Source organism: Martes martes (genome assembly GCF_963455335.1).
Source record: "Martes martes genome assembly, chromosome: 8".
NCBI classification, from domain to species: domain Eukaryota; kingdom Metazoa; phylum Chordata; class Mammalia; order Carnivora; family Mustelidae; genus Martes; species Martes martes.
In genome coordinates, this window is record NC_137895.1 from 116,021,245 (window position 1) to 116,039,438 (window position 18,194).

The window sequence follows — 18,194 nt, forward strand, 5'->3', positions numbered from 1 at the left end:
TGTGTCGTGACACTTAATGAGAGAGGTCGTCTCCATAACATCAAAGCACAAGGGGAAGCCGCAAGAGCAACTGTAGAAGCCACAGCAGTTCTCCAGAAGATCCCACTGAGATAATTAATGAAGGAGGTTACACTACACAATAGATTTTCAATGGGGATGAAATAGCCTTCCATTGGAAGAAGATACCATCTAGGATGGTCATAGCTAGAGAGGACAAATCAGTGCCCAGCTTCAAAGCTTCAAAGGACAGGCTAACTCTCCTGTTAGGGGCCAATGCAACTCATGACTTTAGCATGAAGCCAGCGCTCCTTTACCATTCCGAAAATCTAGAGCCTTTAAGAAGTACCCTGAATCTACTCTGTGTTCTTTTGGTGGAACAACAAAGCCTGGATGACAGCACATTTGTTTATAACATGGTGTATGGAATATTTTAATCCTGCTCTTGTGACCTGCCCAAAGGATTCCTTTCAAAATGTGACTGCCCATTGACTATGCTCCTGGTCACCCCAGAGCTCTGACGGTGATGTGCGATGAGATGAATGGTGTTTTCATGCTTGTTAATGTAACGTCCTTCCTGCAGTCCTGGGATCAAGGAGTCATTTTTACTTTGAAGTCTTGTTATTTAAGAAAAAAAATTTTAAGGCTATAGCTGCCATAAATAGTGATTCCTCTGATGGATTTGGACAAAGTAAATGGAAAACCTTCTGGAAAGGATTCACCATTCTAAATGCCATGAAGAACATTCCTGATTGTGGGAAGATGTCAAAGTATCAACATGAACAGGAGTTTGGAAGAAGTGATTTTAACTGTCTTGAGTAATTTTGAGGGGCTCAAGACATTGGTGGAAGAAGTCACTGCAGATATGGTGGAAATAGCAAGAGAACCAGAATTTGAAGTGAAGCCTGAAGATGTGTCTGAATCACATCCATTTTAAGATAAAAATTTTCATGGATGAGGAATCACTTCTTACAGATGAGCAAAGAAAATACTTGTTCCTTGAGTTGGAATCTACTCCTAGCGAACATGCCGTGAGGATTGTTGAAATGACGACAAAGGATTGAGAATATTCTATGAACCTAGTTGGTAAAGCAACAACAGGGTTTGAGAAGACTGACTCCACTTTCGAGAGAAGTTCTGCCCCGGGTAAAATGCTATCAAACAGCCTCACATGCTACGGAGAAATTGTCCATGAAAGGAAGAGTCAATCACAGCAAACTTCTTTGTTGTTTTATTTTAAGAAATTACCACAGTGAACCCAGCCTTCAGCAAACACCACCCTGATCAGTCAGCAACCATTAACATTGAGTTGAGACCCTGGACCAGCAAAAAGTTTATGACTTGCTGAAAGCTGAGACTATGGTTAGCATTTTTTAGCAATCACATATTTTTTAAGTAAACTCTAGGCCCAACATGGGGCTTGAACTCACCACCCTAAGGTAAAAAGTTGCATACTTTACTGACTGAGCCAGCCAGGCACCCCAGCAATAAAGTATTTTTTTTTAACCTAATGTATGTACATCGTTTTTTTAGACATAATGCTATTGCATACTTACTGGATTGTAATATAGTATCAACTTAACTTTTATGTGTATTGGGAAACCAAAAAAATTCATTTGACTTTTTTTGTTGTGATATTCACTATGTTGTGGCGGTCTGGAACTGAACCAGCAATGTGTCTGCGGTGTGCCTATCGTTAACATTCAGTAAATGGTACATATAAAATAGCAATCTAAATAGGGCCTCCAGAAATGGTAATATTAATTCGTCCCTAGAGTTCAATGTCTCACACCCCTGAAGACTGAGGAAATTGCATTTATCACAAAAGAGTCACAGTTGAAATGCCTGAGAAAAGAATACAAGAGATGTTGGCAAATTTTCCAAACATAAAACAGGTAGGGTGTGAGATGTATAGATCAGGAAGTTTGACTTCAATGCGCAACACAATTCTGGAACTGTAAATTAAGCAGATGGTTTGTGATCCTTTAGTAAAGACTGTAGTGGTTGCTAGGAGCCACCATGGGTTTACTAAGAACAAATCTTTCCAAACGCTCCATTTCCCTTTTAAATAGTATTATGTAGTGTGTAAAACTGAGGAGTGCCATTTCAGTAAGGAATCTAATTGTCTCCTTATGGATAAGATGGTAAAATATGGGCTCGATGATGGTCCTGCTGGGTTCACAGCTTGACAGTAGTGGAAGCCAGCTGACTTGTGTTGTGGTTATCTTGATGGGGGTCTCTGGTATAACACCAGAGGGCAGCTCTGGTGAGTAACCTTCCCATTTCAGACTTGAGGATTTTGGATCAAGACATATGGGTTGAGGGGCACTTAGGTGCCTCAGTCAGTTAAGTCTCCAACTCTTGATTTCAGCTCAAGTCATGATCTCAAGGTTGTGAGGTCTAGCTCTATATCAAGCTCTGCTGGACGTGGAACCTGCTTAAGACTCTTTCTCTCCCTTCCCCTCTGCTCCTCCCCACTCGCGCATGCACACTCTCTTGCTATCTCTCTCTCTCTCCAAAAAAAAAAAAAAAAAAAAGACATATGGGATGGATGTGTACCAACAAAATATGTAAAGGGCCCAAAGTTGGGAGAGACAGTAAATATAATAGATGGGAGAATAAAAATTCAAAATACTCTTAATCATCTGAAGCACCACATGGAACCCCAGAAAATTGAATTTAGTGAAGCTAAAGGTGAAGACTTGAAGCTCAAAAGCTCAAGACTGAATAAGGAAGGAGATCTTTTTTAGTAGAAGTTCAGGTAAAACTGATCTGGTCATTTAATTGACCCAACACTTGATATCCATCCATCCATCCATCCATCCATCCCTTCATTCAACAAATGTGTATTGCAAGTATTTACCACCTTTGCACTTTTCTTGGCATCAGGGAAACGGTAGTGAACAAAAGAGTTAAAAATCCCCACCTCCATGGAACTTACATTCTTTAGATTCCAACAGTAGAGCAACTGCTTTTAAAATAAAATGAACCTAATATTAGGCTTTATTTGCAAAAGTATAACATCAGTTCACGATGGTGAATAGTTCACTTCTCTTATTTAATACCCTATTCTTGGTGCTATAATTTACACCAGGATCACTGCTCTCAGTTCTGGACCAATGAGTGGCAATAGTGGGATGAAAGGAATAGAAACCCCAGTGGAGGAGGACTGGTCAACCAGAAGGACAGAACACTAAGTAGACGCTGTATCCCTCCACTGTTTGTGGGAGTATGAGAAGAGGCTGTCAGCGTGTTCTCGGTCACTCCCAGGAGTCACCACTCATTACAAGGAGGCTGATTCCTGGTACATATGAGAAAGGTTGGCTTTGGCTGGGCGGTGTCCTTGCTATAGCTGGAAGGCCACCTGTGTGAGCTCCACGAGGGCTGACCTAGCGCTCTTGGGACTCCTGGTGCAGTGCCTGGTACGTGGGGGGTGCCCAGACGTGTGTGGGGGGATGTTCCTCTGACGCTTGTGGAGACAACCTAGGTACCCCGTGCTAAAACTTGAAATTCAGTTTTTGTATATCTTAAAAGAGTCTGAGGGTGGAATAATGTACCTAGGAACAGCTGTTGGGGGCCAGAATGTTTTCTTCTATCAGGTTCTAACATCCACAAGTTAGTTAAACCACTTTTCTTAAGACACATTGCAGAGGCCATGTGAGGATTTCTCTGTGGTTTCTGCAGTCTGCTTGTTCAGACATCACTCATCCAGCACGACGCCCATCATATTCTGAGACCTTCGCTTGTACTTCTGGCTCATCGGGGGTCTTGCTTTTTTCTGAACTTCACAGCAATGCTACAGGAGTTTAGCATTTAATTTTCCCTAACTGCTGCGTGGGTATCTCCATCTTTGGAAGGCAAAATCTTGTTTTGTATGTTTCTAGTATTCTTCCAGAAACAGAGCTGAAACTCAGTAAATGACAATTGAATGACTGCTTGATTTATTAGCTGAGGGGGAGAGTCAGAAGCGGTATCTTTCCGCCACCGCAAGGGCTCATGTAAGAATGGCAGGTTAAGTAGACTTTAATTTTTCTATCCCTTGCATCCAAAGAAGGGATTATGTTCTTCGTTTATTAGAGTCCCCTACTTCGGCTGGGCGAGTGCTTTGCACAGAAATAATTCTTTGTATATAGTTGAATCTGTGTTAATGGCTGTACTCCAGGGCTGGAATAACCTTCTTGGCTCAACCTCTGAGGGGGGGTGGGGGGGGGAGACGGTAGGTACAAATCTCAAAGCTCAGTCCAGAGGCCCATTGACTGTGATTCATGTACCCAGGGTGGCCAGATTTAGCACATGAAAATGTGGGGTGCTCAGACATGCTTGAATGTCAGAGAAATTCCCTGCAATATTCAGGATGTACTTACACTGAAAAAAGTATTTGTTTATCTAGAATTAAACGTAACTAGGTGCCCTGCATTGTAACTGGCAACCCTTTACGTAAACCCCACTCTTTCATATCACCCCATAAGTCTAAGCTTTTTGCGAAACCCCAGATTAACCTCACTGAAAGAAAATGTTTGTGCCCCTTAGAATGATACTAAGTGCAAATTCTTAAAAATTAAGAAACTGGGAGTCTCCATATGCTGTGTACTTTTTGGGGTCATAATTCTTTCAGGATATCCAATAATGATCATTCCAGAAACATCTAGGATCTCAGCAGTCCTAACTTAATTTGTCATGGTTTCCTTGGTAGCATAGTTTACTTGGTTCCTCTGATATACTATTATTATATTATCTGTATAATATTATTATGGAAATTATTTATATAGTTTGGATATTATTTTGCTCAGGTAGCAAAGTAACCACAGCTAACAAGTAAATATTAGGCTGTAGCTCCGTGGACGGGAGTCAGATGAAAAGTGAATTTCACGTCATCTGTCATCTCTGCTCCTACGAACTCCCGCTAATCAGAACACCTCTGACTAATCAGAGCTGTAGAAATCAGAATAAAACACTGCCGCCCTCAGTTACATGTTTTGTTCGCTTTTCTCATCTGCTAGGAGGGAAGATCATATTCTGGTTTGTTCCACCCTATAAACTTCTGTTTGAGGGAAAGACAGCTCACACTTCGGAAAATTGCCTCCATTTTCCCCTAAGTAAATAATGATTTCTGCCCTTGAGTAGGGACAGCCTTTAAATATCATTCACTCATTGAGCCAATATTTATTAAGCAGATGGATGCTAGGAATGAGGGGAAATGAAATAAGTAAGACATAGTCCCTGCTTTCCCCGGGCGCCCAAGGGAATCTGCATATGAAATGCTTGCTTTTGTATGGTTCAGCAGTCATGTCCGTGAGAGGCTGGTGGTAAGAGTTCATTAGCTCATAGAGTAATGAAATGATTCTTCTTGCAAATGCTTTAAAATAAATAGTTTGCCTTATATTCTGAACAAAAGCTACTCTTAATGGCTAATTCCCAGGGCCTGGTGTTAGGCTGTTTCCCTCTCTCTTAGTTCTGGAGTCAGGACTTTGCCACTTGACTCAGACTCAGCATCCCCTGGGAACTTATTAGAAATACAGACGCTCAGGCCTGCCCCAGCCCCCACTGGATCCAAATGGGGAGGGCAGCCCAGAATCCATGTCAACGTGCATGCACACTGAAGCTTAAAAAGCACGGGTTGACTACCGGATTGCTGCTTTGTGCATACAGATCATCTCAGGATCTTACTGAACCAGTTCCCGGGCTCTGCCCCCAGGGATTCTGGATCTATTTGACCAGGGTGGGGCCTGAGAATCTGCATTTCTAACAAGCTCCCAGGAGGTGCTGGTGCTGTGTCTGGGAACCACATTTTGACTGGAATCAGTCTAGTTGCCTTGGGGTCTTGGGTTGACCTTTGGCGGTGGTGGTAACTAGAACCCTGCTGAGGGGGCTCAGTCTGGTTTTCCTCTGCCTGGACTGGAGTCATGGACGTGACAGTGAAGCTATTCCCTGGAACACCCAGTCTGCAAGGGGGCTGGGCTTGGTGAGCAGACGATGACCTGGCCTGTTCACTGGGAGGGCCACTGTGGTACTCCAAAGGAGGGAGCGATGACATTGTCCATGGGGCTCAGCAGTTGAGTTGGGCCCTGAAAGGTCTAAGAGGATTTTTACAGAGTTGGCCCATGGCTGGGATCCACCTGAATGAATGCAGGGACCACAGCTCACCTGGGGATGCCACGTGGGGAAGTATGGCGCCTCAGGAAGAGCTGGAGAGCAATGGTGGGACATAGGTCTAGAAGGCAATTTGGGGACAAGCTTGTTCAGAGTCTCAAAGGTCATCTTAAGGAGTTTGGATTCTGTCTTAGAACTTTCTGCCCTAAGGATATTTTAAAGAAGTTTTCATGCCTCATTATACTCACTCTTCTGTTTGTGTGTGCTTTTTTCTCTTTCAGGATTAAGCATGAAAACATTGTCGCCCTGGAGGACATTTACGAAAGCCCCAATCACTTGTACTTGGTCATGCAGCTGTAAGTACCCCCTTTGCCTGAGGAGTGTGGAGGGGGTCTGGGGGGTGGGGATTGAAAACTCAAAGGAGGGGGTGCCGGCCAGTGAAGGAAGCTGAGGTAGCAGGCCAGGTGAGCCGTGGGAGTGGGAGCAGTGACCCGGGAGATGCGGGTGCCCTTCTGGTTGGTGGGCCAGCCACGGGAGTCTGTGGGCCTCGTCGGGTCTGTTTCTGTAGCTGCTGCTCTGGACCAGTGATCGCTCGTCCTCACCATAGAGCCCACTGCTGCCGTTGCAGGGCGCCTCCCCTCGGAGGTCTCTTTCGCTTTTTCATGCTCGAGCTCCAAATGTTGCTTCCTGAAAACACTTCCGTGGGCCCACTGTGAGGGACACAGCCTTCCCGTCTCTAGGAGAAACTCCCACCTTGTCTTCATTTCGAGGGATGCTGGGGGAGGGCAGCAGATGGTGGCTGTGGGCTCAGTCCTTCCAGCTACTCTGTCGGCACATAAACGCACATGGCACTGAACTAGAACTCGTGCCAGGCGTGAGACAAGTCTAGTTGGGTCAGACCATGACACCGTCACCCCCAGCGATGACTTCTGCATTCCATTAACACCAGAGGTTACCAGAAGAGGGAGGAAATAAGAAAGCTGAATATTCAGGTGGAACCTTGACCCAAACATGTAAGACACATGTAAGTGTAACGCATAAACTGGTAGATGAAATGAGCCTGCCCTCCCCACTAGTAGGTTTTTGTTTTTGTTTTTCATGAACATTTTTGTTGGACATTGTAGAACATTTTTGTACGAACATTTTTAAAAAGTATCCAGACTAGAAGCATGTGGTTGATTTTTCTCTGTCAAGTGACTGTCCTAGGTAGTGACCAATGTAGGAAAATGTTGGGGTTCAAAGACAACAGCCAAGAAGGAATTCTCGAGATGTCTTTAGGGCAGAGACGTGGTTTTATTAAAGCACCGGATAGGACCCCTGGGGTTGTGATGGGTGACCCATTATATACTTTTAAGCTGGGAGGAGGGGTTAGGGACCGCACAAACCTCCAGGTTATTTTGAAACAAGGATTCCAGGACCCTGATGGGGCTGGCTATTGTTAGACAAAGGTCGTTTATGACTGTTTAGTAGAAACTCAGTCATGAGACTCTTCAGATGTATATCGGGGTCCGGGTCGTATGCTTGGAGAATGATTGCCAACATGTATCTTGGTGGGGAGGTGGTAGACACAAGGAAGTTTCCAAAGGAATTTTTATATGTTAAAGTAGACTTCCAGGATCCTGGGGGGTCGGGCTAAGATTACCTCTTGGCCTAAGCAAAGTATTAAGATCCAGGCAGCCGAGTTCCTAGAGGAAGGTCACTCCCTGTTCTAAGGACGTGTCAGTGGGCTAGAAGTAGTAAGGAAGTATAACTTTTTTTCTTTTGCCTTTGTTTCCCACATCAGTGACCAGTTTTATAGCTTTGGGTGTCATTGTCCCCCCATAAGACTGATGGTTTAAGCAGATTTGACTGCTGGTTCTCCTTGATTACCTAAATGTCATCTTTCCTGGTTTCTTGCTATACTGTTTAATAATTTGTCACACTCTGGTTCCTCCTGAGAGCAGTAGCTCTCCCTAAATTTGGGACGCTCCCTAGAAGCTCACGTGACTTTGTTTTATATAGTGTTAAAAAAACAAAATTCAACCAAGTAAATATGAAGATCTAGTTAGCTTTATTAAATGATTCACGAGTTGGGCAGACCTCCCATCTAGCAAGCAGAGAGCTCTGAGGAGCTAACAAAAGAAAGGTTTTTTAAAGGCAAAGAGAGAGGATTGAAAAAGGAAAAAAAAAAAAAAAAAGCAATTTATTAGCAAGAAATGCATTGTTTAGGCAGGGTTGCCCTCCTGAAGGGAAGAGAAGGGGTAAGAGAAGAATCGGTAAATTTCCTCGTATTGATCAGGAAATTCTATATTGACTGATTAAAAATTACATTCCTGGGGGATTGAAACTGCCATTAAGTTATTTATTAAGTCTTGGTTTATTGACTTGGGGCCTTAACCTAGGTGGTGCTATTTGGGGGCTGTGGTTTTCCTTTTAACAATAGAGTCTCCTCTCAAAGAAGCAGCTGAACCACTTTCTCAGCAAATGCTGACTTCCCGGTAGGAAGAATATGACATTTTAATGACAAGAAAAAGCCCTACGGAATGTCAGTAGAATATTTAAATATGTGTTTTTATTGGTGATTTAAAAAAAAAAGCATTAGTATTGGAATTCAGGCTATATGTATTCACTTGCTTTAAGTTCTCTGTTTATGGATATGTCGCTAAGTAAGTCAGTTAAAATCATTCCCGTTATGTAAATCTCAGCTCTTGCCTCTTATGAGCTGGGTGAATTTGGGCACGTAACTGGGCCTCTCTAAGTATCAGTTTCCTTAATGGAAAGAAAGAATAATATTGACATCATCATCATCATAATATTTACATTAGAAGGTTATAGTGAGTTCTGAATGAGAAAAATGTATAAAAAATATAAATGCATTCAAAATAAAGAGTGCCATAAATAGCAGGTTCTCAATACAGACTGTTTCTTTATGGACATCTGTCTCGTTTCATTAGTATTTCTGCAGATGGTCTTTCATTTTGTGAGATGAAGTTCAAGTAGATTTAAATTCTGACTTTCTAAGCAACTTGATTGTGTCCTTACCAGAAGCAGTTTATATAAAGTGAGGTCAGCATGAGAACATAAAAGTGTCCGGAATGGAACGAACCTGGGGACAAAGTCTGGAAGTCTTCTTGGGGCACAGCTGTCCCCATCCCTTTCCTGAGTTTTTCTATCAGAGATTTATCTCTTTTTCATAGTTATCCTGAAATGTCCTCACATTCGTTCAGAATTTGTAATAACCCAGAGGAGTTGGGCTAGAATTAACTCTTGGGTTACCATATGAAGTTTGTGAGGCAAGTTAGTTACAGAATCCAGATCTAGAGGCAAGGAACATTTAAAATGTTTAAGGAGAACACGATTTACATGTACCCTTGAGAAGTTTAGGGGTGCTATTTACACAAACATTGGATTTGCTAATTTCCAGCTGTTAACTTGTGTATAAATTCTTTCTCCATTAGTTCTCATTCCTTTTTTTAAAAATCAGCTTTGTCGAGGTATAGTTTACATCCAATTAAATGCCCCCATTTGAAGTGAACAATTCAGTGATGAATGTGAGAGCAAATCATACTGGCCAAACCACCGCCATAATCAAAACCAGAAAATTTCCATCACCCCAAAGATCCCTTTTGTCCTTTGATGTGCTCCCTTCCTTACCCCTGACCCTGGAGGCAACTACTCAGAGTCATTAGAGATGATTTTGCATTTTCTAAAATATGAAGTAAATGGAATTATACAGCGGTACACTTCCTGTCTCTGGCTTATTTCACTCATCGTATTTCCTGATGTTAATTTGTGTGGTGGTACAATCAGTAGTTCATTCTTTTTAACTGCTGAGTAGTATTCCATTGTTACAACTAGTCCACATTTTATCCATTTGCCATTGCTGGACATTTGGATTATTTCCAGTTTGGGGGCCATTATGAACAAAGCTGCTATGAACATTCATGGAGAGCCTTGCTGTGGGTGAAGAGCTTGGAGCAGAATGAGTGGGCCATGGAGTAGGGATTAGGTTGAACTTTCTAAGAAACTGTTAGTTTTCCAAAGTGGTTTTACCATTTTGTGTTTTTGTCTACAGTGTCTGTAAATTCTTCTTACTGTACGTTCCTATCAACACTTCAGACTTGCGTTTTCAATTTTAGCCATTTTAATGGGTGTATACTCATATCTCACAGTAGTTTTAATTTGCATTTCCCTGCTGATAATTGATGGTCATCATCTTTTTATATCCTGATGGGCCTTTGGCATATCTTCTTTGGTGAAGTGTCTCTTCAGATCTTTTGCTCACTTTTTATTGGATTGTTTATCATCATATTATTGGGTCGTAAGTGTTCTTTATTCTATCTTTTGTCAGATACATGTAATATGAATTTTTCTCCCATTGCTTTTTTTGTTTTCTTCATAGAGCTTTTTTTAAAAAACTTGCTTTCTTGAAATGTAATCCACATGCCGTACAATTCATGCAGTTAAAGTGTACAATTCAGTGGTTTTTGTTTTAGTCACAGGGTTGAACAGCGATCACACAATCTAATTTTAGAACACTTTATGTTCTAAAAGAGGACAACCAAAAGAGATCCATACCCATCAGCAGTGACTCGCAGGCCTTCCCTCCCCGCCCTCTTACTTTCTGTTCCCATGCGTTTGCCTGTTCTAGATCATATGATGTGTGGTCTTTGGTGACTGTCTTCTTTCATGTGGCTCAATGTTTTCAGGATTTACCCATGTTGTAGCGTGTGTTGATACTGCATTCCTTCTTATGGCCAAATAATACCCCATTATATGGATATATCACATTTTACTTATCCATTCATTGGTTGATGGACATTTAGGTAGTTTTTACTTTTCAGCTATTAATGATAAGGATGCTAGACATTTCCATGTGCAAATTTTTGTGTGACCATATGTTTTCATTTCCTTTGGGTGTATACCGAGGAGTGGAACAGCTGGGTCAAAGGGTAACTCGATGTCGAACATCCCAGCATCTCCACACCCTCTCCAGGACTCCTTTATTATTTGTCTTTCTGTCGATAGCCATCCTTGCGGGTGTGAAGCGATGTCTCATTTCAGTTTTGACTTACCTTTCCCTGTTGACTAATGTACATCATCTTTCCACATGCTTATTGGACACTTGTGTATCTGTTCAAAGAAATATCTATTCAAATACCTTCTGCATTTGTAAATTGGGTTGTTTGCCTTTTTTTTTTTTTTTGAGCTGTAAGACTTCTATATATATTCTAGTATAAGTCATTTCTTAGAGATACATTAGAATATTTTCTCTTTTCCTGTGGGTTGTCCTTTTACTTTCTCAGTGGTGTTCTCAAAATTTTTAATCTTGATGTAGATCAGCTCATTTTTTTCTTTTGTCACTTATGCTTTTGGTGTCATACCCAAGAAACCGACACCTAATTCTTCATGGCGCCTTTTGAATAGGAAAAGTTTTAGTGGTGATAAAGTTCAACTCATCAGTTTATTTATTTTCTCTTATGGTTCGTGCTTTTTAAGTCCTGTATGAGAAGTCTTTGCCTACCCTAAGTTTGCAAATGTTCTTTTCTTCTAGAAGTTGTGTAGTTTTAGTTTTTCCACTTAGGTCTATTGTGAGATAAACTTCAAGTTAAATTTTAATGGATGGTATGAGATAAGGATGATATTCTTTTATGTTTCCATTGGGATATCCAATATTTAGCACCATTATTTAAAAAGACTCTTCTTTTCTCAATTCCTTGCCTTGGTACCTGTGTCAAAAATCAGTTGACCATATAAGGCTGATTTAATTTCTGAACTCATTCTGTTCCCTTACTCTATATATCTGTCTTTTGTTAATACCATACCATCTCGTTTACTGTAGCTTTCTAATAGGTCTTGAATCAGGTATCATAGTCCTTTGACTTTGTTATTATTTTCTTAAAATTGCTTTGGGTATTCTAGGGGTGCTTGGGTGGCTCAGGCATTTAAGCATCTGACTTGATTTCAGCTCAGGTCATGATTTCAGGGTCATGGGATAGAGCCCCAGGCTCTGTGCTCAGTGGGGAGTCTGCTTCTATTTCTCTGTGTCTTTCTCTGAAATCAATAAATCTTTTTAAAAAAATTGCTTTGGGTATTCTAGATTGTTTGCATTTTATATGAATGTCAGAATCAGTTTATCTATCTATCTATCTTGCAGAAAGGCTTCTGGGAATTTGTTTAGGATTGCATTGGATCTGTGTATTAGTTTGCAACCAACTGACAACTTAAAAAAAATCAAATATTTCAACCCATAAACATGGTCCAACCCTCATTTACTTAGATCTCTCATTTTTTTTTTAACATCCTATAGTTTCAGTGTGTAAGTCTTCTATTTCTTTGTTTAATGTATTCTGTCTTTTTTTAACTGACTTGATCTGATTGATTTTGTTTCTAAGTCCTTGGGGAGTGTCTAGAATGCAACATTTGGGGGGGACTTATTTCACAACATTTGTGCTGGGGAGGTTTTTGGTTTCCTAGGAAACATCATCTTGGGCACTGATGCTCAGATGGAATAGGAGATGCTCAACACCCTAATTTTATTACTTAACTAATTGCTATTTCAGTTCTGAGTACTGTAGCATATTTGTTCCTTTGCCGCTATGGCAGAAGACACTTGATTGTTTACGGTGGTCTATATTTATGATTTTATTTGGGTTTTTGGAGAATGATCTTCTTTTCTAGAACGCCGATTTTTGGACCATTCTTCTTTAGATAGTATGAGGTCAGGATGACATTGAGATAAATTACAGATAAGAAGTCCATTTGTTTAGACTTCATTCCTCATCTGACTTTGGTTATGGAATATCAGCCCATATATTTGGAGATGATAAAGGACACCCCTCAACCCCTCCCCTTTGATGTCTATACCAGCGTAGGATGGAAAATATACTTCAGGCTGGTATAATTCAAAGGATATATCAGAATGACTAATTTTTTCCTAAAAAATATTATATTCCCTATTGAATTATGTCATATTTTCAGTAAGACTTAAATTTCTATATATGGGTCATTCCTGAATTTCTATCATCAGCCTGGACTCTTCCCTTGAAACCATGCATGTATATCTAACTTTCTGCTCAAGAGTCCTACTTGGCTGTGTAATAAGCATCACTCACTTACCAGATCCAAAATAAACTCCTGAATTTGACACAAAATCTGCTTCTCCTGCTGTTTAGCTCATCTTAGCAAATGGCAACTCTCTTATAAGTCGCTCAGGCCAAAAGCCATAGTCATCCTTGACTCATCTTTTGCACTTCTATCTCACAATCCTTAACCATGGGCAAATCCCATGGTCCCCGCTTAGGACCATTGACAATCTAGCCACTGTCCTGTCACCTCCACAGCTACTACCCCGGTTCAAGCCACCATCGTCTGTAAAACGTAGCTTTCTCCCCACAACCTTCACCACTGCACCGTTCTTTCTTAGCAGATCAGCCAGACTTTGGAAACTCCCATTTGCTCCCCATCTCAGGGTAAAAGACCATGTCCTTAGAACAACCTTCAGGGCACTGTGTGTCCTGCACCCCAGGTCACCCCTCTGACCTCATCCTCCCCTTCCCTCTCGTGACCTCATTCACCTGCAGCCACGTTGGCCTCCTTGCTGGTCCTCAAAGATGTGAAGCCTGCACCACTGTGGGCCTTTGTCCTTGTGTTCTCTCTGTGTGGAATGCTTTCCCTTTGAGAACTTCATCCTTGCCTGGAATGAAGGAAATAATCAAAATTTTGCCAGGAAGCACCTTCTCATTGAGATATTCCCCAGATCCCCTGTATGAGATAGCTACCCCCACCACCTCCCGCCATGCTCACATTCACTCCCTGTCCCCCTCCCTAACTTGATCTTTCTCTATAGCACTTGTCACCCTTGAAAACTTCTCTCATCTTTTTATTCTCTGCTAGAACAGTGCGCACACGGTATGGTAGGCATTTAATACGTATTTGTTCCATTAATATAATTACATATAAAAAGGATAATGATTAACATGTATTCACTCATTTAAACCTTACAAAAAACTTAGGAGCCGCTTTAAAAAAATATTTTATTTATTTATTTGAGTGAGCGAGCGAGAGAGAGAGAGAGAGAGAGAGAGAGCACATGTGAGGAGGGAGCAGAAGGAAAGGGAAAAGCAGACTCCTTGCTGAGCAGGGAGCCCAATGCAGGGCTCCATCCCAGGACCCTGGGTTCATGAGCTGAACTGAAGGCAGACACTTAGCCAGCTGTGTCCCCCAGACCTCCCAGGAGCCACTTTTATCCCAATTTTACAAGAAGGACTTGAGCAGAGAAATTGGCTCTTTTACCCAAGCCAGCCAGTGACCTAGAAAATGGCACTTAGCCAACGTAATACCATCCACTGCTGATATTTTCTAGGAAAAATATCTTGTAGTTAATACTAATGTGAATAGTTTGGTTTACTAGGAAAAAATTATTATTTATGATTCAAGAAGTATTTTAACAGCAGAGCTAACTAGAAAGTATCCTGTATTTTGTTATGGTTTGCGAGGGGAAGAAGTTTACTAAATAATATCACAGGAAATCACTAAACTAATCTCAACATACACAGCAAGGATCATGTTTCTTTCTTAAATAATTTTGTTGATTAATGAAGGAATAGATGAGCATGTTTTACCAATATTATATGTTTCATTACATATATTCCACATAAGATACAAATATTTCTAATATTTTATTTCATGATAGTATTAAAGTATCTAGAATTTACCTGCTGAGTTTGAAACACTAATAATTAAATACACTTTCTTTAAAAAATTTTAGATTCCTGCACAGTCCAAGACATGGAAATGTATGTAGCTTCCAAGAGAAAAATATGGTTAATCTACTCCATTGGAGTCTGTGTGAGGCTGTTTGTACCATTCCCTGTTTGTGGGGGTTGCCAGTGTTAGCTTCATGTGGATATTTTATTCATAATTCATACAGTGTGTTCCCAGAACACAGTTGTACTTAGAACACAAATTATTACTCCCAATAGAAAGTCTTTTAAGTAGCCAAGCATAATAATGAAGACAAAAGTGATTCTGCCTATGCCACCTTAATTTATTTACATATAAATTTCCAAAATCTTCTCTTTGTTCACATCAGACACTAATTGAGAACCTAGGGACTAGTGACTTCTGTTTAGTATTGGGTGGGTGGGAAGGGGTTGGAGGCACGGCTGGTTTTCTTTGTGGAGAAGCAATCATGACACACAACCGCTTCACCCTTGGGGACTGTGCAGGGACTCTGGGTCACAGGGAAGGCTGTGTGGAGCAGATAACCTTGGGTAGAGGATGATTAGGACAAGCCAGATGGTTATGCTGGTCGTAGGTGGGGTGTGGGGTATGTTCCAGGCTGAAGAGCTGATACAGGGAGAAGTATTAAGGAGCTTGGGTAGGACATGAGGGATTTATTCTGTGAGGGGGCCCAGTATATGAAGGGGTCTGGTCTGTGAAGGGTCCAGACTCTAAGGGGTCCTGTCTGTGAGGTGGCTTAGTCTGAGAGGGGGTCCAGTCTGTGAGGGGGTCTATTTTGTGAGGGATCTGGTGTCTGAGGGGAGTCCAGTCTGTGAGGAGTTCAGTCTATGGGGGTCCAAAATGTAAGGGGTCCAATCTGTCGGGGGTGTGTGTGTGTCCAGTCTATGAGGGTTTAGTCTGTTGTGGGGTCCAGTCTTGGGGGAGGGAGTCAGTACTTTGGGCTCTGCTGCTGCTGCTTTGTCATCCTCCAGGCCAATAATTTAATACATACTGTTATTTTTTCCCCTCCTGCCACTGGAAAATCCATTGAGATACAAAGGGCTTTAGAGAGCTAAGAAGGTAAAGAAAAAAGAAAACCAAGGTCCATTATAAACATGAACCACTTTTACCAGGTTCAAGTCTATGAAATTTCTAATATACAATCATGTGTAAACATTAACTATAAATTTTCCTCTTAGTACTGCTTTTGCTGCATCCCATAGGTTTTGGTATGCTATGTTTTCATTTTTGTTTGTCTCCAGATATTTTCTCATTTCCCTGTGATTTCTTCTTTGACCTCATGGCTATTTAAGAAAGTGTTGTTTGATTTCTATGTTTTGATGAATTTTCCAGTTTTCTTTCTGTGATTGATTTTCTAGTTTTCTTCCACTATGCTTGGAAAAGATACTCTATATGATTTTCAGCATTTTAAAAATTATTAAGCCTTGTTTTTGTTTGTTTGTTTTTGTTTTTTTTGCATAGCCTATGGTGGCAAATGTTCCACGTGAACTTGGGAAAAAATGTGTCTTTTGCACTTGTTGGATTGCATTCTGTGTGTGTGTGTAAGGTCCAACTGGTCTTTGGTGTTGCCCGCGTCCTCCGTTTTCCTAACTGATATTCTGTCTGGTTGTTCTGTCTGCTATGGAGATTAGAGTATGGAAGTCTCCTACTGTTTTCACAGAGCTGCCTTTTTCTCCCTGCAGTTCTATCAATATTTGCTTCGTGTATTTTGAAGCTCTGCTGTTCTGTCCATGTGTGGTGTTTATATCTTCTTGGTGAATTGACTGTCTTATCATTGTATAATATTCTCCTTTGTTTCTTGTAATAGTTTTTACTTTTTTTTTTTTTTGAGAGAAAGAGAGAGAGAGACCAGAGAGGGAGAGAGAGAATCTTGAGCAGGTTGATAAGGGGCTCAATTTCATGACCGTGAGATCATGATCTGGGCTGAAACTGTTACGGAACCGTGGCTGGATCCTAGCCAAAGAACCAAGTGGCACTTGGAGACTTTGGAGGATCAGAGGTTTATTTAACGCTGGCAGGCTCAGAGGAGAGTAATCTCCCAAGATCTGAGCCCCAAGCACAAACAAAGGGGGTAGTTTATACACTTTTACTTCCGTTTCTTTGCCAGTCTTGCGGCTGTGGCTGGAGGGGCAGGAGCTGGGGTGGCAGGGGAGGTGGGGAAACGAAATGGCCCTGGGGCTGAGACTGGGATTCCCCTGCTGGATTGGTCAGCCACCTTAGAACACAGATTTCCCTTATCAAATCCAAGAGTCGGACACTTAGCAACTGAGCCACCAGGTGTCCCCAGTTTTTACTTTTTATAACCATGTTTTTAATACAATCACTTTTGACTTAAAGATTTTCCCAGTACCTTACTAAACATCATCTTGTCCATTCTCTCCAATTTAGATGAAATTTAACATCTTTCATTAAATTTCTAATGAGTTCTTTAATGTATGTGCAATTTAAATATCCCATACATTATAGAACAACTGTAAACATTTTTGATTGTTTTGTTTTTTTTTAATAGTTTTTTTTTCTTTGATTCCAGTAGAGTTACCATACAGTGTTATATTAGTTTCAGGGGCACAATATAGTGATTCAGTAATCCCATACAGTGCTCAGTGTTCATTGTGATAAGTGTACACTTAATTCCCTTCACCTGTTTCACCCATTCCCACAGCCACCTCCCCTACAACTGAAATAATTTTGATAAGTAACAACTGGTTATTAGCACTCAAATTTGAGAATCCATAGAAGTTCATAAAGAGTAGAGTCATGTGGGCCTCCTGGGTGGCTCAGTTGGTTAAGTGGCTGCCTTTGGCTCAGGTCATGATCTCAGGGTCCTAGGACTGAGTCCCAGGTCTGCCTCCCTGCTCAGCAGGGAGCCTGCTTCTTTCTCTCCCTCTTTTACTCCCCAGCATTGTGCTCTCTCTCTCTCAAATAAATAAATAAAATCTTTTAAAAAAGAATAGAATCATGTAGAAAATAAAGCATCAATTTCAGAAATTATCCATTTATTAACTTATATGTTGTACAAATATTTATTTGATTTAAAGAAACATGTAATGCACTAAAGCCAGCAAGCTGAGCCTTGTAAAATTAAAAATCCAGAAGTTATCACCATGAACTTCATTGCTTCTAATTTCCCAAGTAGATAAAAACAGGGCTTGTAAAAAAAAAAATGCCTATGCACTAATACATTTCTGAATATATCAGATGACACCTTTTGGTTTGAGATGCTTCTGGACCACAATTCTCTCTGATGACTTATTAAAAGAAACAGGCTCTCTACTCAGGCTGAAACAATTTCCTCATGCCCTGTACATAGGATGTGTGAACTCCAACCTCAGGTTGGTGCTCATGTTTTCCCAATCTCGACAATGTTCTTTTCACCCTTGTCA

General features: G+C 41.0%; 1 protein-coding gene across 3 annotated transcripts in view; it reads left to right on the forward strand.

Annotated features, from left to right (window-relative positions):
- The window catches only part of CAMK1D (calcium/calmodulin dependent protein kinase ID), a 426,399-nt gene that overhangs the window by 251,556 nt on the left and 156,649 nt on the right, over positions 1 to 18,194 (forward strand). For all 3 annotated transcript variants that reach the window (XM_080810380.1, XM_080810382.1, XM_080810381.1), the window contains one exon: positions 6,369 to 6,443. In XM_080810380.1, coding sequence (XP_080666506.1) covers positions 6,369 to 6,443 — 75 coding nt within the window. The remainder of the gene's footprint in view (positions 1 to 6,368; positions 6,444 to 18,194) is intronic.